This window comes from Colossoma macropomum, unplaced genomic scaffold (genome assembly GCF_904425465.1).
Source record: "Colossoma macropomum unplaced genomic scaffold, Colossoma_macropomum, whole genome shotgun sequence".
Taxonomy (NCBI): Eukaryota; Metazoa; Chordata; class Actinopteri; order Characiformes; family Serrasalmidae; genus Colossoma; species Colossoma macropomum.
In genome coordinates, this window is record NW_023494801.1 from 27879249 (window position 1) to 27906557 (window position 27309).

General features: G+C 38.7%; 1 protein-coding gene across 1 annotated transcript; it reads left to right on the forward strand.

The window, feature by feature from the left end:
* The first annotated feature begins 3052 nt into the window (after window positions 1-3052).
* klb (klotho beta) lies at window positions 3053-19542 on the forward strand. Its single transcript, XM_036589629.1, has 5 exons — window positions 3053-4179; window positions 5864-6377; window positions 7619-7887; window positions 8707-9841; window positions 14687-19542. The coding sequence occupies exons 1-5, from the start codon at window positions 3427-3429 to the stop codon at window positions 15127-15129; spliced, it is 3114 nt and encodes a 1037-aa protein (XP_036445522.1). The 5' UTR covers window positions 3053-3426; the 3' UTR covers window positions 15130-19542.
* The last annotated feature ends 7767 nt before the right edge of the window (window positions 19543-27309 follow it).

Here is a 27309-nt window from a genome sequence, read left to right on the forward strand (position 1 = left end):
TAAAGAACTGAGATTTCTAGGCAGATATACATTTTTGGGCAGGCCAACTTGTTAGATACAGTTTCCAAATGTTCTATATACAAAGACAAGGAAAAACAACACATCAGACTTAGAACCCTGAACTGAAACATCCTAGGCTAAAGCATACTGCCACAGCTGTCTTACTTTTGATGATGTAGACTAGTTTGATTTGACATTTTGACAAATTTGCAGGCCACTGGTAGCAACTTTTAAAAAATTATTATTATTATTTTTTTTTATTTAAACAGGATCACTTTTACAGTTCCTGCACATTCATCTTTTGACTGCAGCTGGGTTTCAAATTCAAACACTGGAGCAAGACAAGAAATGTACATAATACAGTGATAGCACTCACAGAAAACAAGTCAAAAATTAATTATCTTAAAAACAGCAGCTTAATAAATATTCTGTGCTTATTTGCTTGGGTAGGCCTGAGATCACTGAAATCCACTACTATCTAAAAGATACTGCGAAGTAAAAACTAAATTTGTCATAATATACAAAAGAATATGATGCCCTTTCATCAATAACTCAAAGCAGTCATAGTGCACCTTTTAGTAAATCCCTCCACTAAGTACAGAATGTTTAATTATAGCTTAGCAACTCCAACTAGGCCCGAGCAACTCTGTGTAATCAGCAGTAAAGAAAATGCTGTAACACTGTTCAGGGAGTTTTTTTTACCAATTTCTAAACCAAAGACTTGATACACAAGTACAAGGGTGCCCAATGCTGGTCCTGGAGATCGGCCACACTGTGGAGTTTAGCTCCAACCCGAATCAAACACACCTAATCCAGGTAATGAAGGCTTCCAGGAGCATCTGAATATTAGAGCCAGGTGTGTTGAAACTGAAATTTCCAGGCTGGTAGATCTCCAGGACCTGGAATAGGCACGCCTGCTCAAGTACATTTAAAGCCAAGTACTCAAGTAAGCCAGCAGGATGTTGTGTAGGGCCTCCAGGTGTTCAGAAACGGCCCTGCTTATAATTTCGACTAATTTACTACCATCTTTCTCACTCCAGCTTTGCACCGAGGAGCTTTTCCTTCACTTGATGGAGGAAGAACTGCTTAGAGGGAGTTGTGATTGGCTGAGAGGCCTGTCATTTATTATTTTGCCAACATTTGGAAGCCCAACAGCCTGACCCGGTTCAACATCCTCCTCTGCCCGTGTCTATGTGCGTCAGAGGTCCTGTTGCAGTGAGCAACGTTGCAGAAAAACTGGGTCACGGACTGTTTGATCACTTCATTTAATAGTAACCGAGGATGTTTCATTTCTTGCTTCAACTTTAATGGGCGTGCAAATGTACAGTGTATGCAGATGCTAATAATCCAGATGCATCAGAGAGAGGCCTGTGTCACATTTAATCGTAACTTTAATCGTAAACTCTTTGTTCTTCCTTTCAAATCCCTAGATACCATGAACCACTCTCTAAACATCACAAAGCTCACCAGCCTCCAACCGACTGGCAGAAAGCATTTAATTGTGCTTGTTGAACTGTAACTAAGCAACATTAAAATGCAGGACTTGTGCAACACAACTGGAACAGAACAGAACTGATCTCTCTCTAACCTACTTTTCTCTGAATGGCTTTAAATTTTCACTGTTGCTTTTTGTCTATGTTGTGCTGTCACCAGGTTGATCTAATCAAGCCTTGCCCCTGATGCCTGGCTGCATCCAGAAACACCATTACATCCACTTTTTGGGCCACAAACGGAGGCCTTCAATAAGGCCATCTTCACTTCGGCCTGGGAAATCTGATAAAGCTTGTTTTTATTGAATCACGATGGTTGACTCTATGCCATATGGCACTTTTTATGAATTTGTTTTGTTGTCTATCCGGGAACCAAACAGCAGTCTGCCACAGGATATTGCGGACAACTGGGAGAAGGGGAAATCAAATTTAGGATGTGTTGTCTGGCCTTTTATCCATTGTATCTGTTATTTTTATCTATTCATTTGTTGAAGCCTTGATCAAAAACAGTCACCTGAAGATTAGCTCACCGACAGAGCGCATGGGAAATGTACATGGGAAGTGAAATCTTCATTTTGGGTGTAGGCGTCCAAATCGATTTGATTTTTTCTTTGCTGTTTAAACACAAGTACATAATGGCATAAGTAGTTACAGTCAGTTGCATACGTTCAGATGTGCACTTTTGAGCTTTTTTCCATTTGTTTCAATGTAACAAAAAAAATAATAAAAAAACTGCAAAAAAAGGGGGAAGATGTTCTTTCCACAAAACAAGTCTAAATAATAATATCCAGAAAATATATACATAATATTATATATCTAAATAAAAATAATCTCCTTTTCTGCGTTATGGTTCAAAAGTTTGGAATCACTTGCCATGGTAGCATTACTGTGCAGAAGTCAGAGACCACTCTTTCATTTATTTAATTTACTGTTTTTCTAAGAAGTCTGCAGGGATATTTTTCAAGAGTTCAGTCTTAGAAGTTGGCTGCGTTGGAAGCAAAAGTGGAGCTTAATTTTCTCTCAAAAATAAAAGCTAATAAAAGTACTGTTTATCTGATAGTGGTGAAATTTCTCCACTTCTTTTAATGAGCTACAGTACTGACAAATCAGACCAAGCCACTTTTCATTTATTTAAGTTCAAATTACAAGTGATATTTTTAAGGAGATTAGAAGCAGAAAATACAACCAATTTCTAAGACTGAACTTTGGAGGTTTGGAAAAATGTCCCTGCAGATTTCTTTGAAAAACTGAAAAGAGACTGAAAACTGAATAGAATGCAAGCTGTAATAAAGGCATTAGCTTGTACTTAAAGGCTGTTTTGATAATTAGTATAAAATTGCAACATGCTATTGTAACTGCAATTTGTAAGAGCTAAACAAATATTTGGATCTTTAAACAATAATTTGCTTTCTCTCTCTCTCTCTCTCTCTCTCTCTGTCTCTCTCTCTCTCTCTCTCTCTCTCTCTCTCTCTCTCACTCTCTCTCTGTCTCTCTCTCTCTCTCTCTCCCTCCCTCTCTCTCAGCCCGTTGCCCTCTCAGAGAAATAGGAGGGGGGAGGAGAGAGAGAGGAATAGAGGGAATGATAGCTGAGAATGAGGATTAGAGTTCACGTTAATCATTGATCAGAGGTCCTCCTTCCTGACATCAGTGGTGGGCTTTTGAGTAGTTACATGTGTATGTGTGTGAGTGTGAGTGAGCGAGCAAGGGAGTTAGTGAGAGAGAGAGAGAGAGAGAGACACACACACACAAGGAGTCATAGGGCAGTTCAGGCAGGTAAAGCAATCAGATGTCTTCTCTTCCTCTCGGATTTGTTTGTTTTGCTATATTCCTTTTTCCTGCTTGTTGTGGTTCAGGATGAGTCCAGGTTCTGACCCTTCTTCACTGTCCGCTCTAAGTCTGATGTGACTGGAGACAGTTCTCGGCAACCTTCGTTAAGATGACCCGTGTCCACTCATCTCCCTGGGTCCTCTCTCTTCGCCTGTCCCTCCTTCTCCTGGCAATCTGGGACAGAGCGGAGTGTGGGTCTGGGGACGGGAAGAGCCTCTGGCAGCGGCCGCTGAACCACAGCGACTTTCTGACAGGAACGTTCCCTGAGGGTTTCCTCTGGGGTGTTGGAACATCGGCGTTCCAGACGGAAGGCTCCTGGGATCGGGATGGGAAAGGCACGTCTATATGGGATCACTTTACCCACAACCTCTATAGAACAGGGAACAGCATTGGCATGGCAACAGCGGACATAGCCAGCGACAGTTATGCCCTCTGGGAGCAAGACGTGGAGTCAGTTCGATACCTCGGGGCAAAGTTTTACGCTTTTTCACTCTCCTGGCCTCGACTGTTCTCAGACGGCAATGCTATGGGACCACCCAACCCTGCCGCAGTGGAACACTACCAGCGCCTGATCAGGAGTTTGAGAGCGCTAGGTTTGGAGCCTGTAGTGACCCTATTCCACTGGGATTTGCCCCAAAGCCTGCAGGAGCACCTGGGCGGCTGGAAGAACCCAGAGATGGTGCGGGTCTTTAGCGACTACGCCACGTTCTGTTTTGCTACGTTCGGCCGAGACGTCCGATATTGGATCACAATGCATAACCCACTCCTGCTTGCACTTCTGGGGTACGGGACAGGGGCTCATGCTCCAGGGGTGACCGGTGACCCTGCTGACCCCTTCATCGTGGCACATAACCTCATCAGGGTGAGTGCAAGGGCACAAGGTCAGAGGTGAATGGCGGGTTTCATTTTTCTTATGTATGCGGAATAATAGTGGTTAACTCTTCTAATACTGTTGAGATGACAATGCTTGAGGGCTATTCATTCGCAGTGAACTTTGAACACCACTTTATGGGCTATTACTTTACTACAGACTGAGGACTCGATGTGCGTCTGTTTATCTTGAAGTACTCAGAGTCAAATGATAAGGAATCAGTCGACATCTATCAGCTAATCCCTAATAGTTTTAAGGATACATTTGATTCCTGGACTTTTACAGATGTTAGGCAACATCCTATTTGGGGAACCTTCCCAATCACGTTAGTTTGTATGGAAAAAATAATATTCATCTGGAAAAATGTTTCGTAGATGCTAAACTGTAAAATTACATGTCAAATTACAAGTTTTGTTGATTTGTTGAATTTTACTCCACAACTTTACTTTTAAAATTTCTTTATAAATAAAATAAACAATATGTCATAAAAAAATAACACAATTAAAATAGAGTGAATAACATGGAAGCCATCAATATATCATCTATTTATTTTTCTGCCAATATCATGACCCAACGACATTTAAAAAAAATGAGAAATACTTCTGGGGCCAACTGTGGCTTGGGGTCCCTAAGCAAGTCCTTATACAGCTTATAGCAAGAAACAATCCATTATTTGATTGATTTAAAAATAATTTACACAAGATGCTTTCAAATTTCACAAAAAACAAATAATAAGAAAAATGATTATTATCATTATTATTGTTACAAATCTCTTTATCAAACACAGTTCTTTGAGGGTTCTTTATGGCATAGCTCAAAAGACCATCTGTGATGACTTTTTTATTTTAAATAGTTAATATTTTCATTTTTTCTTATTGAGACTGATGTAATGAACACTTATACAAATACAGATTTATATACTGTTATATTTGTCAGAACACAGTGGAATCTTATTTAAAGAGGAACATTACCAGAATATTATGCAGAAATTATGAACAGATTTCACCATTTGTTCATAATTTCTGCATAATTTCTGAAATTTCTGCATAGTTAAATGGTTAGGATGTAAACAAAGTCATTCAGAGTGGTTTGATGTATTTTATATTTATATAGGCCTAAAATATATTTTAATCCATTCAAGGCTGTGGGGTACATGCAGGGCGTTGTAAGGTAAAATAGTCCCAAAAGAAAACATATATTTTTCAGATATATTTTATCATCAGCAACATTACATACAAAAACTCAGAAGATGCATGTAGGTTCACTGGTGGTTTTTGATAGTAAATAAATTGGCTTTATTTGTGTTGTAGACATTGTGACTCTTGGTTCGTGTCGCCACCACTGTAAAGAAATTCCGAATTGGAAAGTTTTGCATTAAACTGTTCTGAATAACTTTGTTTAATCAATTTCCCTTTAGCAAAAGAGAAAAAGAGATTATGACACAAAGTCCCAGTCATTTGTGCAGCAGACAGATTAATCATTTTCTACATGTTACAGGAAATTTAGTGATTTATTGTTGCATAATAACAAGATAAAGGCCAATCTCTGCCCCCTGCTTCAATACAGTCATAAGACGGCTTCTGAAAATGTCAGTTGCATTGTACTAAAATGGCCTGAATGGAAATTGGGTTTTCATTTACTATTATTAATTTACTCATTCCTATTCATTTCACAGGCTCATGCTGAATCCTGGCACATATACGACAAGCGATTCCGTCCCCACCAGCATGGCCAAATCTCCATCACCCTCGGCTCCCACTGGGTGGAACCTTTTAAAGGACAAGCAACGGCAGCCAATGTGGAGTTGTGCCAGAAGTCTATGGAGGCTGTGATTGGCTGGTTTGCTGAACCCATACATGGAAGTGGGGACTACCCAAGCTCCTTGCAGGTCTCGCACCAGGGGCTCATCCCAGAGTTCACCCCAGAGGAGAAACTCTGGGTGCGTGGAACTGCTGATTTCTTCTCTCTGGCATTTGGGCCTGACACACCGCGCGCTGTTCGCAGCCTATCTAGCTTTGGCCAGTCAGGAACGCTGAACCTGAGGAAAGTTCTGGTGTGGGTTCAGCAGGAGTATGGGGATCCACACGTGCTGGTAGCAGAGAGCAGCTGGTTCTCTGATGCCTCTGTAGGAGTGGAGGACACGGTAGCCATTTTTTATATGAAAAGGTTTATTAACCAGGTGCTTCAAGGTGAGTAAGGATGTAGAAGTGCATTTAGAATCTAGTACACATGACTTTTCAAATGTTATTATAAACCTTAATTCCCCCAAATTATGTAAAATACAGATTATAAAAAAGCAGTGATTTGTAAATCCACTCTGACCTGTAACCAAAACAGTACAAAGATAAGATGTTTGGTGTTATCATCTTTACTGTTTTTTGTAAAAATATGCTTCTTCTGAAATTGAACAGCAACATGTTCCATAAATGTCGAGGTAGTAGAAATTTAAGCCTAGAAATGTTGTGAAATGTTCAAAAAACAATAAACAGGTAATGCAATCATGACTTGTTTAGGTTTAAGAGGAGCGTCCAGAAAAGGCTTAGTACTTTTTGAGCAAGGCTGGGTTGTGGCTCACTACTTTGCCAAAAAAAGTTGTCAAAAAATTATCCAACAGTTTAAGAACCAACCGTTCTTAAGAAGAAATTTCTTCTCAAAACCCACTTATGTTTTTCACTTGCAGTTTTCATTCTGACATTCACCAATGTTTTCTTATTAGATTAGATAAGATATAAGAACAGAATGTACGCACACTCAAAAGCACAAATGTCAAACATTTCTGCACTTCAAGAACACATTATGAATTTGATGTAAACGTTTTCTTTGGACCTTTTTCAAGAACAAATTTAAGAACAAACTTAGAAAGAGATTGGTGAATGAGGCCCGGTAGTCATTGATGAGCAATTGCACCTCATGGCCTCGGGAATACTTGACAAATCATTCTAAATAAAACAGTGTTCATTGTGCACAGCTAAAGTCATATGCCAACAATATCCAGAAATACTACTGACTTCTCTGGGCTCGAGATCTGAAATGGACCAACGCACAGTGGAAAAGTGTATTATAGACTGGTGATTTAACATTTCAGATTGTTCATGGAAATTATGAATGTTGTCTTCTTTGGGCCAAAGAAGAACACGACCATCCAGACTGTTACCAGTGTAAAGCTCAAAAGTCAAGGTCTGTCATGGTATGGAAGTAATATTTGGACAGGATCAAACTGGAATGAGCGCACAATAAATTTAACAAAGGAAAACAATCAAATATCATGTTTTTGTGCTGTTTTCAACTTAATACAGGGGTGAAAGAATTTACAAATCCTTGCTTTCTGTTCCTATTCACATTCCACATACAGTCCCCACTATTTTAGAACTGAGGTTTGTATAATGTTAATATGCACATCAAATTGACATTTTTTATCTGTATGCCCCAGCTGTGGTTGTGGACCACGTAAAGGTGTTTGGCTACACTGCCTGGTCTCTGGTGGATGGCTTTGAGTGGAATAATGGGTACAGCATAAGAAGAGGACTCTTCTACATAGATTTCAATCAACCTCAACGCACAAGAGTCCCAAAGACAACAGCTCAGTTCTACAGGCAGGTTGTGAAAGATAACGGATTTCCTACCAATGACACAGGACAGGATATCACGGGTCAGTTTCCTTGTGACTTCCATTTTGGAGTGGCAGATTTTACCCTGCAGGTGAGTATGGAGAGGGGGATGTAGTGGTTTTTATGCCCTGGTCCTGGAGTACCTATGCAAAAGAACGGCTTTTTAATTGGCTAATTAGTTGTATGAAATATGTTGTAGCAGGAAAAACACCAGAGTAGATACAAGGTAAGGGTGCTTCAGGACCAGGGTTGGGAACTGCTGCAGTAGTGTACGGTTCAATTATATGAAGTAGTTGCAGCTGACTTAGCTGTTAGTTTTGCTACAATCATGCAAAATCTTTACTGCACTGCTATTGCTAAGTTCAATATTGCTATAAATAATAAGCCCTTCATTATAAAAAACATTCAGTCCTGACAGAATAAAGCAGTGCATGCAGTAAACTTGGTGTTTCAAGGAAAGAGGTAGGATAACTTGAAATCGTCAGCAAGCATGTGGTTTGGGTAGCAACTATGCTAGCTAGTGCAACAGCTAATTTACCTTTGGCACTTTATAGATCATATTTCTTACTATAACTTCAGCTGGATTAGCTATAATGCTAGCTAGATAGCATACTTGCTGCAGACTTACCAACAATCTCAGGCTGTTTTGCCTCTTTCTTGTAAACACCTCATTTTCTCTATAGTAGTGATTCAGTGTTGCATTTCATGAAGGTTTTTCTATAATGAAAGGCTAGTTATTCGAAGCCATGTTAAATCTGACCAGTTTTAGTCAGGAACTACTTTTGTACAATGTAAATCCTGCAGCTAATTACAAGACTAAACTAAAACTTTTCTACCAAAGGCTTTAGACTCAGCTTGGGCTTGCACAAAGTGAATTGTGAACATCTCTGCTGTGCCTCTTGTTTGGCAGGTACATCTACAGCCATTTTCCCCTCAGTTCACTGATCCTCTCCTGTACCGCTGGAATTACACCGGTGATGGTACTTTGAGTCCTGTCATCGGAGTAAAGCTTCGCACACGTGGCTCACAATGCAGTGACTTCCTGGCTATTCAGCGTCACATCCACCTAGTAGAGATGACAGGGACATCACACTACCGCTTCGGTCTGGACTGGCCCCAGCTCTTCCCAAATGGTGACGTCTCGTCAGCAGACAGGGAGGCGGTGCGATATTACCGCTGCATGCTGACTGAACTCCAAAGGAAGGGCATCCAGGCAGTCGTCACGCTCTACCAGCCCAGTCTCAGGTCACCGACACTGGGCATGCCCAGCCTACAGCATGACAGTGGCGGCTGGATGAACACAAGCATGGTGGAGGCTTTTGCCGACTACGCCACTTTTTGTTTTAAGGAATTTGGTTCACTGGTGCAGGTTTGGATAACCATTAATGAGCCAAACCGGCTAATAGAAACATATAACGGAAGTGCACAAGACAGGGAAAGGGTGGTCCGTAACCTGCTGCTGGCACATGCTCGTGCTTGGAATATTTACCACACGCACTTTCGTCAACTGCAGGGGGCGAAGGTGAGCTTTACAGTGCATGCTGATTGGGTGGAACCAGCGAATCCCTTTGTGAAATCGCACAGCAATGCTGTTCAAAGCTTCATGTTACTTGAGCTTGGGCGATTCCTTGATCCCTTCTTGAAGGATGTAGATCACCCTGACAAAAATACCTGCCCTGACTGTTTTCACTCAAGCTCCTTCCATCTGCCATACTTCTCTGAGGATGAGAGGGCTGAGCTCAAGGGGGCTCTAGATTTCATCGCTCTTAATCACTTCACAACACGGCTTGTATTGTCCAAGGCTCCCTTGACTGAGATCCATAACCACGGCTACTCCCTCATGTATGACCCCACGTGGACCTCTTCGAAAAAGGGCCAGGCTCTCGCCCCCTGGGGGCTCCGAAGAGTCCTAGGTTGGGTGAAGGATCGCTATGGGGACAGTCGCTCCATTGTCATCACAGCGACAGGGATTGATGACCAGGCATCCCATGATGACCAGCTGAGGCAAACCTATATAAGGAGCTACCTGCAGGAAGTGCTGAAGGGTAAGTTAGAAATAATGAAATATTCAGAACCTTTAAAACCATCTGTGACTTTGATGTAGTTGGTTACCGACTAACACTCAGACACTACTGAAACATCTGATATTTTCTGTTGGAAGTAAACTGACTGGTATTGCTGAATATGTGCTAATGCCTGCTATACTATGTTTTCACCAAAGAATCACTGGAATTTCTTAAACCTTAGGAAAATTCCATGCCCAGGTTTTTAGGTGGTGTCAAATGATACATAAAAAATTGTACAAAATCTTTCTTCATACCCACCATATAAAGTCTTAATACGTGTAGTGCTTACTGTATAGTAGATGTGGTTGACAGACAGCCTTGAGCTGAAGGCTAAAGACCTTGTTCATACCTGGGCAATCTGATCATAAGTGGACAACATTAAGTACAGGTATGAACGAGGCCCAGTGCATCTCCAAGAAGCAGTGTGATTCAGTCACTCAAACCAACTTCAGAATCGGTCAGCAATGCATGTGACCACATAACATTTGTTGCATAAATGCTAAAGCATTTTGATGCATCCCTGACTGCAACAAAGAACTGTCTAATTAACTGCATCATTGCAGCACACTTGAAAGCAGTATCATTCTTTACTTGTTCTAAGTTGTCTTAGCAAACCATGCGCCTGTAAAAGATCTGTAACAAGCTGTACACGTACACAAACAAGGTCATTTTCATGAGTGCAGGGAGAGGCTAACGTAGTAAACGTTACAACTCCTCCTTCTGTCATAAAATCTAATCTCAAGTGGTCACAGGAGATGCACTGAAGACACATGGAAGTGGCAGGTGTATTGAGTCATACATCTTGCTGTCCACTTGTGATCAAATCACTCAAGACACGCGCGGTTGAGGGATGGAGGTCAGGGAACCGGCCTTGTGACTGGAAGAATGCCGGTTTGATCCTCTGAGCTGACAGGACATGACTGAAGTGCCCTTGAGCAAGGCACCTAACCCCCAACTGCCCCCTGGGTGCTGTGGATAGGGCTGCCCACCGCTCTGGGCATGTGTGCTCACTGCACCCTAGTGTGTGTGCATTGACTAGTGTGTATGTGGGTGATTCACTGCACGGATGGGTTAAATCAGAGATGAAATCTCGACGTTGGGGGACTAATAAAGAGTAACTTATGTTAACACGGAAAACATAGTTTGGGGTCAGTCATGGGCTGGAGGTTATGGAACCAGCCCTGTGACCGGTAGGTCGCCGGCTCGATCCCCTTATCCAACAGTATGTGACTGAAGTGCCCTTGAGCAAGGTACCTAACCCCCAACTGCTCCCCGGGCACTGTGGATAGGGCTGCCCACCGCTCTGGGCAAGTGGGCTCACTGTCCCCTAGTGTGTGTGCATTCATTAATGTGGTGTTTCACTGCACAGATGGGTTAAATCAGAGGTGAAATTTCACTTAACTTAAGATGGATGTTAATACCAAGTGTGAATAAAATATAGAGCTTAGAAACAGTTAAATCTGATGTCCACTATGAATTATTTGTTGAACACACTGTAAGTCTTGCACGCAGCTTTGAGCTCTGTTTCTAGTGTAGTAAATTGCATGCATCTTGCTAAGTCATTAAATAAATGTATTTACAGTCGTTGTGCCTGTAGTTAATGTATCCTGTACTGGTAGATGATTAAATGATAAAGTGTATGCACAGCTGTTGTTTCTGTAGCTATTAATGGGTCAAGTGTGTTCTAAGGGAACTCTTGCTTTGCCAATATCTGTCGCTATCTCTCTGGCTGCTATTAATCTTCAGCCTTCAATAAGGTCCGAGGTTAAAGGTCGCAGTACACAGCATTGCAAAAGCATTTCCTCACACACAGTTCCTCAGACTTATCAGCTGACCTCTCGCTTGGAGCTGTGCTTTATGGACAACCTTTGAGATCATAACCACGAGCACAAAGATTGTCATGCATTCTTGCCTTAACACAATTAGTTTTATAGCTGTGTGTGCATGGTGTGATCGTGGCATAACCACTGGTATTGTGAATGTACAATCCCAGTCACAAAAAAGTTGGAACAGTATGTGAAATGCCAAAAAAAGAGAAATTAGTGATTAGTAAAATCTGTTTGACCTGCATTCAATTGAAAATACTACAAAAACATGATATTTGATGTTTTACCTTATGGACATTATTGTTTTTTTTTCTTTTTGTAAATGTATGCTCATTCCAAAAATGATGCCTGCAATGTTTCAAAAATGTTGAAACAGGAGCATGTTAATCACTGTGTTACATCACCTTTACGTTTAATGGCATATAATAAATGTTTGGGGACTGAAGACACAAACTGATCCAGTTTTGAAAGCAGAATGTTTTGCCAGTTATACAAATCTTCAGCTGTGCAACTGTATAGAGCCTTTATTGTCATATTTTGCACTTCATAATGCACCACACATTTTCAATATGAGATAGTCAGGTCAGTTTAACACCTACACTCTCTGATTGCATAGCCGTGCTGTTGTAGCACAAGCAAAATATTTTTAGCTGCTGTCATGGTTAAATTAGCATGACCATCCCTGAAAAAGACGTCATCTAGAAGGCAGTATATGTTACTTGAAAATGTGTGTTTATCTTTCAGTGTTAATGGTACTTTCACAGTGCAAGTTACCCTCTTACACACCCCCACACCACAACAGATCCTGGCTTCTGAATTTTACACTGATAACAATCTGAATGGTCCTTTCCTTCTTTGGCCTGGAGAACACAATGTCCAATATTTCCATAAATAGTCTGAAAGACAAGTCAGCATTTGTCCCGCAAATTTGCATGCAAACTTGCATTTGTGGATGGAGCAATGAACTGAATGTTTATTGACAACAATTTCTCAAAGTATTCATTTGTGGATTTTGGCCTTGCTTTTTATGCGCAGAGAATCTTTTGCTAATATTATGTGCAATAAAATCTTTGTAAATGCTTGTTGAGGAACATTGTAGAGTGACGAGCCTCAACCCATCCTTGCTTATAAAGGACTTGAATGCTGAATGCTCCTTTTTACCCATAAACAATTACATTACCTCTTTTAAAATGTATTATGAACATTTAACAACTTTTCCAGTCTTAAATTGCCCCGTCACACCTTTTTGGAACATGTTGCAAGCATCGATTTGTGTATGTTAACAAGAAATTATGAAGTTGATAAGATAAAACATTAAATATCTTGTTTATATACTGTTTTCTTTTAAATACAGAGCAAAGCAGATTGACTAATCATTGCTCTCTGTTTTATTTGCATTTCAACATTTTTGGAATCAGGTTTGTACATGGCCTATAATTTAAAAAGAAGCTTACTGACTGAAATAATGTTGGCTGAAGTGTTGTTAGAAAGTACATGGGACATTTCCCATTTACTTACTGCTAATAGACTTGACACAATTTGTACATAATCGCCTGATCACAATTATTTAAGCTGAGCAATTATTTTCCACAGAAGTTAGCTTTCACAATGAAATGTTTACATTGCAACAAACAGAATGTGAGTCAGGTGTGTTTTCATCAGTTCTGTTGAGACAACCCAGATAGCATGCGGATGTGGGCCACTTCTGGCAAACATATGGTACTGCTCCCACTGTCGGCACTGGCAAACTGCATGTAAGCCAAAAGTGGCACATTAAAATGTTTATTTGGCTCATATATCCTAAAACAGATCTGGGCCATTTCTGGCAGAGAGAGGTGTATGTTGGCCTATGTAACATTTTTGTTCACTGAAAAAATTTAGGTAGTCCAACACAGTCTGCCTTAGTACTAGGAACACTACTAAACAACCTACACTATATGGCCAAAAGTATGTGGATGCTTGACCGTCATACCATGGACATTAATATGAAGTTTTAAAGCCCTACTTTGTAGCTATAACAGCCTCCACATAATGCTAATAGTAAAGTCACCAAACTTTAATGTTAGCATTATGCATTCTAGTCGATAGTGTTCTCCTGGCTTCTGCCAAACCCAGATTTGTCTAACAGTCTACCAGATAGTAAAGTGTGATTTATCGCTCCAGAGAACATCTCAACCACTGAATTATGAAGAAATTTTGAAATATCAGGGGACTTCCCATATATCTTATGAAAACTTGCCTCACTGCTGCAAGTTGTAGATATTGTCTGTTGACATCAAATAGAGCCCAATGGGCGAAAATAGCCTTAACATCTGACCAAGATGAAAGAGAAATTCCACTGATTTCTTCAAAATTTCTGCATAATTCAATCCGTGAGATGTAAGCAGAGACATTCAGAGTGGTTTGATGTGAAATGCATTATAGAGAAACTTAAATTTATTTACAGTGGTGGGAACTAGAGGTCATGGTGTCTACAGCACTTATATAGCCATTTTATTCACTGTCTAAAACAACCATTAAGCCTACATGTAAAATAGTGGCAAGTACAAAATAATAATAATAATAATAATAATAATAATAATAATATATGTTTTAGGTCAAAGCCTTCTTCCAAAACTGTCATAAACAATGTCTCAGGCACTAGGCAATGTATTCAGGACCATTTAGTGCAATAACTTTCTGTGAGGTACCCATTAAAGTGCTTCAGATGTCTGCTTTCTATCACCACTGCTGTAAACAATTCTTGGACAATAACTTTGTTACTTTCTCTCGAAAAGGCACCTTTGACATCAAATCACTCTAAATTACTTTGTTTAAATTTTAATGCTTTAAATATGCAGAAATTTTGAAAAAAAAAAATGGTGGATCATAATATAGCTGATCACAGCAGGTACTGTAAATAACGTCCTGTGCAATTTCCCAAATATGAAGCAATGAAATGACCCTTGTTTTGCATGCCTCAGAATACTCACTTCTTCTTTTCTCTTCTTCTTTGTAGCACGGGAGTTGGACGGCATCGATGTGGGTGGGTTTTATGTCTGGAAGCTCCAGGATCATCATGGTTCTGACTTTGGCTTCTTCACTTCTTCCCACCACCGTTCCCGGCCCAAAGCATCCGTCACAGTCTACCAGGAGCTCATCTCTCAGCGTGGTTTTCCTGCCCCCACCGGCGATCCTGTGACCTCACCATCGGCGATATCATGTGAGCTAAGCGAAAGGAGAATGACCTGCTGGCTCTGTAACGGCATGGCTGAGAACAAGCCCCTGCTCTTCTTTGGCATATGTGTAACAATCAGCATGCTTATGCTGGCTGGAGTCATCATCACTTCTGTGGTGATGAAGAGCACGAAGAAGAAGAGGAGAGGGGTGATCCAGGCCATGCCACAGCGGCTGCGCCGGCAGCAGAGGTTCGCCATGCAGAGGGTAGCACACAGAATCTGAAGTCCAAAACTGATGAAGGAATAATTTGGCATAAAAATCAATTTTACACGATTTCCCTCTTTACCCCAAATGTTGTCAGTTGGCCAAGACATGTTTGCTTACTATTTTTGCTGTAAAACTCCATCAGGCTTTGTTTCCTACTGTAAGATAGAGCACTAGGTGCTTTATTGACAAATGTAAGGCAATTAAAGTCATTTTTAATGCCATTTTGTGAAATCTGTAATGCTGCTTAGAGCCGGTCATTTCATGAACTTCTGTTCTATGTTCTATTACTTCTATTATGAAGCAGAAATCTTTATAAGTACCTTGAGGACCACTGCTACGATAATGCTAAATTCTGCTAGCGCTTCAGAGGTAATTTCTGTGAGTGGTGTTCACTTTCCACACAGAGTTTAACGCTATTTAAGCCAGCTCCCCTTAAATTTGAACATTTGAAGCATTTGACATTCAAATGAAATATTATGTACTTTGTATATTTACAGTGAATCCTTTGGTAAAAGCTAAAGCTAACTGAATATTATTGGAGGAGGTTGTTAGCTTGTTAGCTATGAGCTATTCAGGCCAGACCTAGTTAAATGAAACCTTTTACATCACATAAATGCAATTTGTAACAGCAAACATTTTACTTTACTTTGTACACATACAATATGTAACTACAAACATACAGTACAAATGAAAAATCCTGCTGGTGTGGGTTTGTTTGCTTTTTTAAGTTATACCTTGAAGCTAAGAGGCTAATGTAGCTAACGGATATCCAAAACTAACTAAATATAGCTGTAGTAGCCGTCTGAATGCGTGCCCATACTTTAGTCCATTTTTTTTAATAGAATTATGTCATAGAATGTCTGAAACTACTTAAGTAAATCTATTTGAGATTACTTAAAGAGGCATTCCGGCTTAAAACTGGCTTTTTCTGTTATATGTCACTTTATGCAGTATTCTGCTATGCAGCATTGTGTTTCTCAGTGTGACTGGTTTGATTATGTATTCTGTTGTGTTTTCATCCATCAGTGTTTTCTTACTACAATGCCCAGCATGCAATTATGTCTTAAAACAAGTGGAAATAGGCCCTTTTTACATTTCTGCCAGCAGTAGTCATTGCAGGGTAGCGCTGCTTCCACTAATGCAATAACAATAGCAACAATGATGAGTTGAGCATGTACAGCTTACTATAGTATTAAAGCTTGAAGCGAAAACAGCCTTATCTTAGTTTCAATGGTTTGTCAGCTGACAATGAACCGTTGAAAACGAGTTCATGCAGTTAGTAAAGGATTAAACATCATACGGAGCAAAGTAACCTCTGCATTTCACAACTGCTGACTAATGTTACACTAAATGCAGTTCACTTTACAGCCACTTTACAGAGGAACAGTTTATAGTTTCTCCCCCAAAAATGATTAGCAACTGAGAGAGCGAGTGCTCGGCAGAGTGCTCGGCAGAGAGTAGGCGTTTGTTCACTGGTGCCGGTGGTTCCCCCTTAAATGGTGCCTGAGCCACCAGAATGTAACTGCTGCACCATTTAAGGTGGAACGGGAAAATTCGAACAAGAAGCTGACTTCAGCCTCGCAACATTTTAGTGACAGTTTCTCGATGCAGAGTAAACGTATCAGGAAACCAAATAAGTGCTTATAATTGCAAATAAAATGTCTGCAGTGGTGCTACGGACCCTGCCCTTTTTGCCACTTTAACTAGATTACTGTTAGTGAGCTGTTTCAACATCTCCAGCTAACATGGCTTACCAAGCGTTTTGGTTATAATTATTTTTACCTATCCATCAATTTATCACTCTCTAGATGTTAGATGACGTTACTGTACTCTGATAGCTGTGAAGGAATTTTTCCACAAAGCATTTATATCCTTTATTTAGTTTTGACCCCTGCATTGTTGTGTGGTTGGTTCTCCAACAGTTCTGGGCACATCCTCGAATTTCAATCTTGGCAACTATGACAAAGATAAAGTGACACACCTTTCTGTGGTGGCTGAAGTGAAATGAAGGCCTCTATTTCTGAGGTTAATAACTGTCTGAAAGGCGATAGTGGAACTTGTTTTACCCAGTGTTTACGTGGGGCCTATCGCCCCACTGCCCATACGGAATACACTGATGTAGAGGCATCAAAACAGATGTGATATCGGCTTCCTAACAGTAATGCTAGCTGTCTGGCTTCCTTCTGTAGTAGCCAGTTCGCGAAAAAAATAAAAATCAAATAGCTCACCCTCAAAAATCCACCCAAAGCCCTTGTACTTTTTCAAATGTTCCTCCCACCTTTGAGATACTTCATCAGAAGGGGGTTTTGCTAGTCTTTAAATCAGGAAATCTCACTCTCTAGACTATTGTGGTGTCACTGTTGGAGGCGAGTGAGCATGTTTACAATAGGTTTAATTTTCCATTTTGGCCGGAGTGTCTCTTTAACAGCTCAATATGGTTTGAGACAAGTTTAACGTTATAGGTATGCAGCTTGCATGATGCTGGTGTGTGTTAGCTTTCATTACTTGTTAGCTACATTAGCCTTATGGTATAAGTGCAAAACTCAAGAAGCTAACTTTGGACGCCAAACATGTCTTGGCTGATCGACTGCATTTGACTGAATTTGGAATAAATGGAAAACTGTGTAAATTCGATTTGATCACTATAAGTAGTAAAATACTGGTATAGTTACTAGCTTTATTGTTTTCCATAAGGTCAGTTACTATATCTTTCTCTTCATCAATTCTGTTCTGAAAATGACCCTAAGTAAGTAAAGCTGCAACAGCCAAGTACAACATCAGTTTGCTTGCTCAGGGCAGAATGAAGCCTTTAAGTGTTTAAATGGTGTTGTTGGCCAGTGCAACCACAGTTTACTGAAGGATCAGGCAGGGTTTTGATCCAGTGACCTCACAACAGCTTGTAACTAGGGCTGGGAGTTGATCCCAAAAATTTGATTCTTTGATTTGAGGCATTTGAGAATCAAGAGTTGATTCTAAAGCTTTAGAATGTATACAGTGAGCTGAAGGCCACTAGATCATATACAAATACACTTGAGTGAGTAAACACACTCCGGAAACCTAAAAACCCAAACCTGTATCATAGCAGAAACATGCCAGCTGTAATCAAGCAGTCATCGTTTTCCTGGTAATGTAGCAGCTCCTGTTCATACTCTTGGTAATTTCACAGGAATTGTGGTAGATCCATCAACTCTGACTTGTGTTCACACCTAAACCTTTCCCATGTAGAGCTGCACTATGCGTGATTGTTTGATAAAACTAAAATAATTAGCATTATTGAGTCAAGAGGAAAAAAAGAAGTTTTTTGGTCCATTTCATATGTCTACGTTTTAGCATCATGCACACAGGCTCACTGAATACTCTTTGAATCATCAGATTCATCCGCCTAGTTAAGGGGTCTGAAGCACAGCAGACATTACAAAATGTTCTGCATATTGCATGCGATTACCTATTTCTACCAGAGAGGTCTCCAAATCCCCAAATCCTACACAGTGCAGCTTTAATTAAAGTTTAATTCTGGCTTCTTGTGAAAATGGGGCTTAAATCTTGATTTTTGGAATCTTAAACTGAGAATATTACTGTGTGTAATCAACTCCATCAATTCCCATGGAATCAGCTTGGAATCAGAATCAGAGTTGCTTCCAGAATTTCTGTATTCAAACCGCCCCACTTACAAAACTGGTGTATTGATTGCCACTTGAAGAACTGCAGATCTTACCAATGAATGTATGTTGTGTAAGCATATATCCATGTAGAGGTGGGCAATAAGACCATGTTTTAGCATTATCTTGATAAATGATGTCACAGTCCACTTTTCAGAGCATATTGTGGATATTAGTACTTAAAGGACACTGAAAAACTGCCTGTTCCATTAGACGGAATAGTTAGTCTTAATAGGATAAAGCAGTGCAGTGCAATGCTGAAAAAAATCATTGTGCTCATTTGTTTTTGGTACTACTACTTTTTTATTCCAACTTAAAAGCATCAGAAAATATTGTAATGCATATCGTGAATCATAAGAATATCTTGAAATATTATGCTGTTATATTTATGCCTTATCGCCCACCCCTACATCCATGATAATGTGGAATCACACATGTTGTTATTTATATGGTTTATTTTTCCATTTCTCCACAGTTGAAAAGAGTTTATATAAGAATTTTCTAATTCAACACTTGTGCATCATGTTGTTTATTGAGCTTATATATTGCACTGCCTGCAGTGTAAAAATTTCAAAACTAAATCTTATGTTGGGAATTAAGTTCAGATATGTGTAAAAGTGAAAAAGGACAAATTGTTGTTTCAGCACATGAAGATTTCTGCATATATTTGATTTGTTACAGCTGAGTATGTCTTGAGTTCTTGTATATATTGTGTAAATGTATATTTTGTGATTTTAGTGCAATAAAATAACTGTGTAAAACAAAGTAATCCTTCCATGTGAGGGTCATTTGATTTGGGAATGGAGACGCTTGAACTATGCCATCTGGAGGAGTATGATTGTATTGGACCATTGCATTTTACATTTGAATAAAAATTTATATTAAACATGAAAGAACGCTCACGAGGTTAATATCAGGTAAAGTATAGATAGATTAACACTGCAAACTGCACACATTGTCACATACTGTATGTATATTGGTTACAAACGTACATATGCTAACTTACAAAAAGGTATATATACATGAGGAGATCATTTGCAAAAACAGATATCTCCATTTTAATGAATTTCATAATTTTTTTTAATGTGCATTCCAGGTAATATCAATCAAACTGTGACTGGGTTGTTTTGATTAAGGAAAATAACTCACCAAAATACAGATAACAAAATTAAACAAAATTAAACAGCCCTTATTTAAATGTTAACTTGTTAAACAGATAACTCCAATGGTCATTTCATATTTCAGAGTTAAACAAAGCCTTTTAATAGATACAAATTTAAGTGCAATATTTAACATTCTTTAACATAAAACAAGTAGTAAAGTGCTGAGAACTGCAGCAAAAATAGCTCACTAATGGGCAATATTGAACATATATAAGATCATATTTCTGAATCTCAAATGGCTCCCTATATAGTGCACAATATAAGTTATGAAATTTTGGCTTTTACACCCAAATATTGCTCTTCATGTCCGGTATGAATTGTGCACACATGACTGAACCCAAAGTGGTTCTTTAGGCACACTGTGCTCTGTTTAGATGCAGTAGCCATTATTTCAAGACCTACATACTGCAGTTTGTAGAGAGAAGGTTCAAAGAACAGTTTGTGGCTGTGTTGGGTCACCTGAGCCAAATACCTCACGCTGATTCACTGAACTTATGGGGTTCTGCTCAAAAACAGCTGGCGTTCGACTGTTTCTGCTGTAAAACCCGAACTTGTAATGCCGTGACAATGAACAATAACGGCTTTTGTCACAAAGGTTTAAGGTATTTAATGCTCTTTGTGTTAATAATAACTCACCACAGTCAGCTTGTGTTTTTAAAGGATGCCGTTTATCGGTTTCAAACCATAAAAAAAATTATACATATATATATATATATATATATATATATATATATATGTGTGTGTGTGTGTGTGTGTGTGTGTGTGTGTGTGCGTGATGTGTCTTCGGATTCATCCGCTCAGGGGACCGAAGAACAGTGGACATGCAAAAAGTTCTTCTGCATGTTGCCTGCAATTACATATTTCGACCAGAGGGGTCTCCAAATCCCCAAAGACACAGTGCACAGTGCAGCTTTAATTAAAATTCTCACAAAGAGAATAGGCCCTTTTCACACTTCCAAGTTTGGAACGCGAAAGTAAAAAAATAGCAGGCTAGGACATACAGGCGAAAAATGGAGCAGCATAGCAAGTCCTACTGTAGCGTACCTTTTTGCTCAAACAGCAAAAGAAAACAACCATTCGAGTTTTCACGACTTCCCAAAAGATGGACACTTCTATGTTTTAAATGGATTACAGCAATTAAGAGAGATGAAAGTGCCAAATTTACTATTCTGCGTGGCAGTACATATGTGTGTAGCCAGCACGTCAGGCCTGAGGAGCTGTGTGTAAAAGAGGCAGGAAGCAGAGTTAGGCTGAAGAAGGGATCAGTTCCATCATGACTTGCCTGGAATGATTTTGTGAGTCAGAAGGAAAATCGTCAGACACCATACGAGAGGGCAAGTATTCGTCTCGGTTTCAACATTGATGACATGCAGGGATGGGAAGCTATGCTAGTGAGCCCTGCTAATGTTATGGGGCACGATTACTGGCGTCCAACATCTCCTGGTAAGTAATGTTACAACTCATTTATGAATATACATGATAAAAATAATAAACAATAAAATGTCCAAATAAACAATAAAACAGCCTCAAGATACAGTACTTACCTGTGTAACAGTCTAAAGATACAGTACTTACCTGAATAACAGCCTCAAGATACAATACTTACCTGTATAACAGTCTAAAGATACAGTACTTACCTTAATAAGTCTAAAGATACAGTACTTACCTGTATAACATCCTCAAGATACAGTACTTTCCTGAATAACAGCCTCAAGATACAATACTTACCTGAATAACAGTCTAAAGAAACAGTACTTATCCATATAACAATCTAAAGAAACAGTACTTATCCCTATAACAATCTAAAGATACAGCACTTATCCATATAACAGTCTAAAGATACAGAACTTACCTGTATAACAGTCTAAAGATACAATACTTACCTTAATAAGTCTAAAGATACAGTATTTACCTGTATTACAGTCTAAAGATACAATATATAAGTCTGAAACATGATAAATCAGATTAAACATTGTAATCACCTCCTAAACAGTCCATATAATATAAATAAATTACACACACACACTTAGATTGGTTAGTACGATACCAAATAATGTATGTTGGCTAGATATTGCACATTTATATTTACTACATTACTACATGTCAAGTACAGAGCTTAAATTTACAGTACAGAGACTTAGGTTTAGTCACATTTCCTTTAAAGTAAAACTATAAGCTAACGTCTTCCTTCTTTTGTCACAGGAACAGTGGATGCTGCCACTGCAAGGATAAAGGAGCTGGAGCAAAAAGTGATGGAGCTGGAGAACGAAATAAAGAGGCTTACATTCCTGACAGATCAACCTAAGATGAATCATTTCGGCTCAACTGATGAAGAATTCCGCTTCTTCACACGATTTCCCCTCCGAGGAAATCTTCATGTCGTTCTGGGAGTCTGCTGCACCGTCAGCTTTTAGAATCATTCACTGGACCAAGGCACAGAGGGAGGCTAATGGAACACCCAGTCCTCACTGCAAACTGCCCCTCATTGATAACTGTTTCCTGTTTCTTTGCCGCATTGCTGCTGGACTCAAGGAACAAGCTTTGTTCAAGGTCAGTTTGTCAACAGTTAGCCGCATCATCACAACATGGACCAATTACTTTTACCTTGTTTCGGGCTCTCAACCTTCATGGATGACTTGACAGCAGGTGCAAGCTAACATGCCTGAAAAATTCTGGCGGAAAGAAATCCGCTCAATTCAGCAAGGAAGATGCTGAGAAGACACAAGCAACAGCACGTCTAAGAGTGCTGGTGGAAAGGTCAATCCGAGAGTACCACACCTGGGATGGGGTTGTCCCACTTTCCCTCACAGGCTCAATCAACTAACTATGGACCGTCTGTTGCTTGACGTCGAACTACATGGGTCCCTCTGGACATCAAGGAGGATGAACCTGTTTGAACTCATGTGTTCATCAATAGGTGTAATTATTCAATCATTTTCAGGTTTTAGAATTTTTCAGTTCAGATTCATGTATTTCTTTTTAATCAACTCTGCTTACAAGCTCAGCTTAAACCTCCCACTTTTCAGAATCACTCTCGCTCCAGCTACTGTAGTTTCTTTCTAGTTGTTCAGGTGTTACTGTTGTAGCATACTGTTGTATGTTGATGATATTGTATAATGATGTGGCTTCTGTTAAACAACACTGCATATGAAAAATCCACAATTTTATAATGAATATTTATGAATATTAAATCGAATACATTTTAACCCACTTGTCCTTGGTGCTTTCTTTGTGTTCCCACTGTATTCAAGGTCACAGGTATGGCCATTAAATACTGTATTCCAAATATACTGATTTTAGACAATATATTTAGACAATACAATTACCAGAACTGAAGCATTCTTTAGAACACAATCAAAAAATATTAATATTTTCTCAGTGAACGTGTTTACCCAAAGTAGCTGACTTTTGAGGTGAGTTAAAAGGTAAAATGTTTCTCTATGTGCACCTAATAAAAACCGAATAATGCAGTAAACAAATGGCAAAAACAGGTTTTTTTTTCAAATATTTCTCAATGCTGGCTCATCTGCTTCATTTTAAAAAGACAAAATTCATACATTCAAAATAAAGAATACAAATTTAATCAATATAAGAAAATTCAATATTTCAACAAACAAACAAAACAATACTGCAAACACCAAACACAACCAACAATTTTATAATCTTAATTTACTATCTATAATTAATATCTGTAATATCTAATAATAATCTACACTTTCTCGTTTAGGTAGACATCCATGTATACATGATGACTGAACATGTCTAGGTTTTCTCTCATGGATGTTGTAAGTCCTTGCTCCTGCCAAATCCTCTGAATGGTGACATCACAGTGAGTATCTGTGATGACATCACACCATTCAAGACCAGTTATGGCAAGCTGCCCCTGTACGTTTCAGTAGTATTTGTGAGTGGGTTTCAGCACGGCCTCACCTCCAACTACTTCAAAGTGTTTAGCCTCCATGACTGATGCCACGTCGCAGCACTTCACCTCTGCCAGTCCAAATGGTGGTGATGCTGTAGGGTCATAAACCCTTGCATCTGGGCATGTTTCAAGGTGGGGAGCATCTGGATGGATGATGAATCCACATGGCAGTACTGATACACTGCATGCATCAGAGCACTGTTGTAACACTATAGACTCCAGTTCCTGTCCTCTTCTCACATCCCTGGTTTATGGTGTCCCTTTAAGGATTCTTTTTGCTTGAGAAGAAGATTTTCCATGGACATGGCATGCTTGTGTGGCGGTCACTTTCAGGCTTTCCAGGTGACATTTCTGTTTGTAGTTGGGTGTAAAGTCAAATTTGAAGTTGAATCTGTAATTCCTAATGGGCAGTTGTGGGTATTCTGGGGCATCTGGGTGCTTGATTACCTTGCTGTTACTTTCAGGTGGGCACTGATATGACAAAACTGAACCATATGGCACAGGACCAAATCTGGAGTCTACGAAGAGCAGCTCTTCATCTCCATTCAAAAGTGACTTGCATATTCCAGGCTATGGGCGCACGTTTCTCAGCTTCACTGCAAGTTCCAATATGTGAGGGTCAGGAAAGGGACCTTTACAACAAAAGACAAAATGAACAGAAGATTTAGGTTGCCTTAAGGTATGTATGAATTGATCCTTAGTTTTTTCCCTCATGCTTCTCAGTAGTGTATTAGGTAAGTATTGTATCTTCAGACCATTTCTCAGGTAAGCAGTTAACTTTCAGTCCATTGCTCAGGTAAATATTGTACCTTTAGGCCGTTTCTCAGGTAAGAATCATACCTTTAGACCAGGGGTGTCCAATCTTACCTGCATAGGGCTGGAGTGGCTGCAGGTTTTCATTCTAAACAACCAGCAGCACACCTGATTCCACTTGTTTAACCAATTGGTCAGACTTCAAACAACTGATCACATGTGCTTCTGCTTGGCTGGAATGAAAACCTGCAGCCACACTAGCCCTTTGCAGATAAGACTGGACACCTCTGCTTTAGACCGTTCTCAGGTAGGTACTGTACCTTCAGACTATTTCTCAGGTAAGAATTTATCTTCAGACTGTTCCTCAGGTAAGTATTGTATCTTAAGATACAATAAGATACTTAAGATACTGTTATTGTGTTCTCCATGGAAATAAACAAGCCATTAAATTAAAACAAGAAATATCTTTATCTTATCTTTAGTTAAATATCGTTAATTGATCATATTAATAGATTTTGCTTCACACTACATGTCTAAGAAGATAATTCTGTGCCAGATCTTAAAGCAATCCTATGTGTTTAGTGACATGCACTAGACAAGTGTATGTGTGTATGTATACCATATGTGATAACTGGCTCAGAAAGTTCTAGCTGCTGGCATGTCCCATATGGAAAAATATATATTCCAAATGTATTTATCAAATATAATTTTGCAATATATAAAGATGGCCACAAAATGTATTTGTTAAAGATATTTTTAAGTGCATTTTTGTATTTGTTACTAAATTTTTTCACCTGTATGCAGTGTAATAAAGATTACAGATATAACTAAATGGTACTGACATATGTGTTTTGTATTATACTTTGCATTAACTTTGTACGTCTGCAGTAAAACACTCAGACAAAATGTATTTCAAATAAACAAGATATCAAATCGTAACTGCATTTTCACAGTGTATCAATACTTACAACACTTGTTTTTGCCATGTTAAATGTTCATTTGCTAAAATGTAAAATTAAGATACTGTAATACTAACACATTTCAAAAGGTATTCCAAACAGTAAAGTGCAATAGAGAAGTAGTTGGCTATTTTCATACATTTTCAAATGTATCTAATAAAGACATTATATACATTTATTTTTGTCTATGTGTAATATTTCCCCTTACTAAAATACATAAATATTTTAAAATAGATTTTGTTAATATGTCAGTATATTCTGAAATACATTTAAGTGTTTGGAATGTATTTCAGCCTGGACTGCAATGTATTTAAAATGTATTTCAAATACATGTCCATATGTATTTTTTTCCATATGGGATGTGTCTGTGTGTGTCTGTGTTTGTGTGTGTGTGTGTGTGTGTGTGTGTGTGTTGTGCACACACATATGATAATTAGTTCATCTGACCTCAAGTTGAACTCACACATACTCTGTTTCTGAAGTGTATGTGTGTATGCATGAAATGTGACCTCGGGTTGAACTGAACATCTGTGTATGCTGTGTATGTATGATATGCACCTGACCAAAGTACTTGGAAAGAGGTCAGGTTCCTTTAAGTTGCATTAAAATGAAAGTAGTTTTTTTTCCTTCTCCTGTAAATTTTGGAGGTACAAAGTTTTGTTCTGACAGCAGTGAAATGTAGCATTTTTCTTTTTTTTTTTGAATTATGCAATCAATGTACAAACAGTAATAGCAATGCAGTGTACACTTGTTTACTCAACACAAACCGAAGCAGTTGGTAAATTCAAGTAACCGTATAAAAAATATAATAAAATTAAGTATTAATAATAATAGTAGTAATAATAATACACTTAAAGGGGCAATTACTCCCTAAGCCATTTTCATAAATTAATTCTTTGCATTTTTTGGCATTTTTCTTTTTCATGCACTTTAAGGTACCAAAATAGTGCATGAGCTCCTTATGAAAAACTTAAAAAGATGGTGTTGTTTTCATATACCTTACTTTATGTATGAAAAATGTTCTTAACAATAAAATAATATTTACAACCATTTCAGAATTAATCTGTGTCTCGAAAAAGAATTCCATATATAATATCTGCCTTTGTAAACTCAGTTAAACCCACAACCTTTGGGTATAACCAGTAATGTAAATCATCCCAAAATGTGTTCGAGTACTTACAAGAAACAAATAAATTCTCAGTTGTTTCAATATCTTCTTTACAGAAAACACAAATATTTTCATCCAAATTAAACCTTTGTCTCAGAAATTCTTTAGATAGATTTATTGCATTCATTATTTTGAAATGAACTTCCTCAGCCTTTGGGGGGATAGGAAATGTAATATACATAGATCTGAGTTTTATTTATATAATCCTTTGGGGAAAAAAAAGAATTGAATTTCTGAAACAAACATCTGGGTACAGTGTCCTATTGTCATTTTTCATATTTCATATAGTGTTTTAACAATTTGCTCTACCCATCGCGTGGTCCTACTGAGCATGCGCATACCTATTACTATGCGTAGTAACTTAATGTTCCAAACATTTTATTGTGTTTTTAATGTTTATTCAATACAGACTCAGCTTAATATTATTATTTACTCTCTGATAAGGTGATTTAAGAGATCAGAATATCCTAATTATTCTTTTAGAGCTGGTAACGTTTTCTGATAAGGAGATTTAGGCTATCAAATTATCTTAGCTATAGATTACAGTGCTGGTAGAATTTTCTGATAGGTT

What these genes read in the sequence shown, in the direction of transcription:
- klb (XM_036589629.1), top strand. Translation starts at nt 3,427, where the DNA reads ATGACCCGTGTCCACTCATCTCCCTGGGTCCTCTCTCTTCGCCTGTCC. An exon ending in TGGCACATAACCTCATCAGG is followed by an intron (nt 4,180 to 5,863) that starts GTGAGTGCAAGG and finishes TTCATTTCACAG; the next exon opens with GCTCATGCTGAATCCTGGCA. An exon ending in CCTGCAGGAAGTGCTGAAGG is followed by an intron (nt 9,842 to 14,686) that starts GTAAGTTAGAAA and finishes TCTTCTTTGTAG; the next exon opens with CACGGGAGTTGGACGGCATC.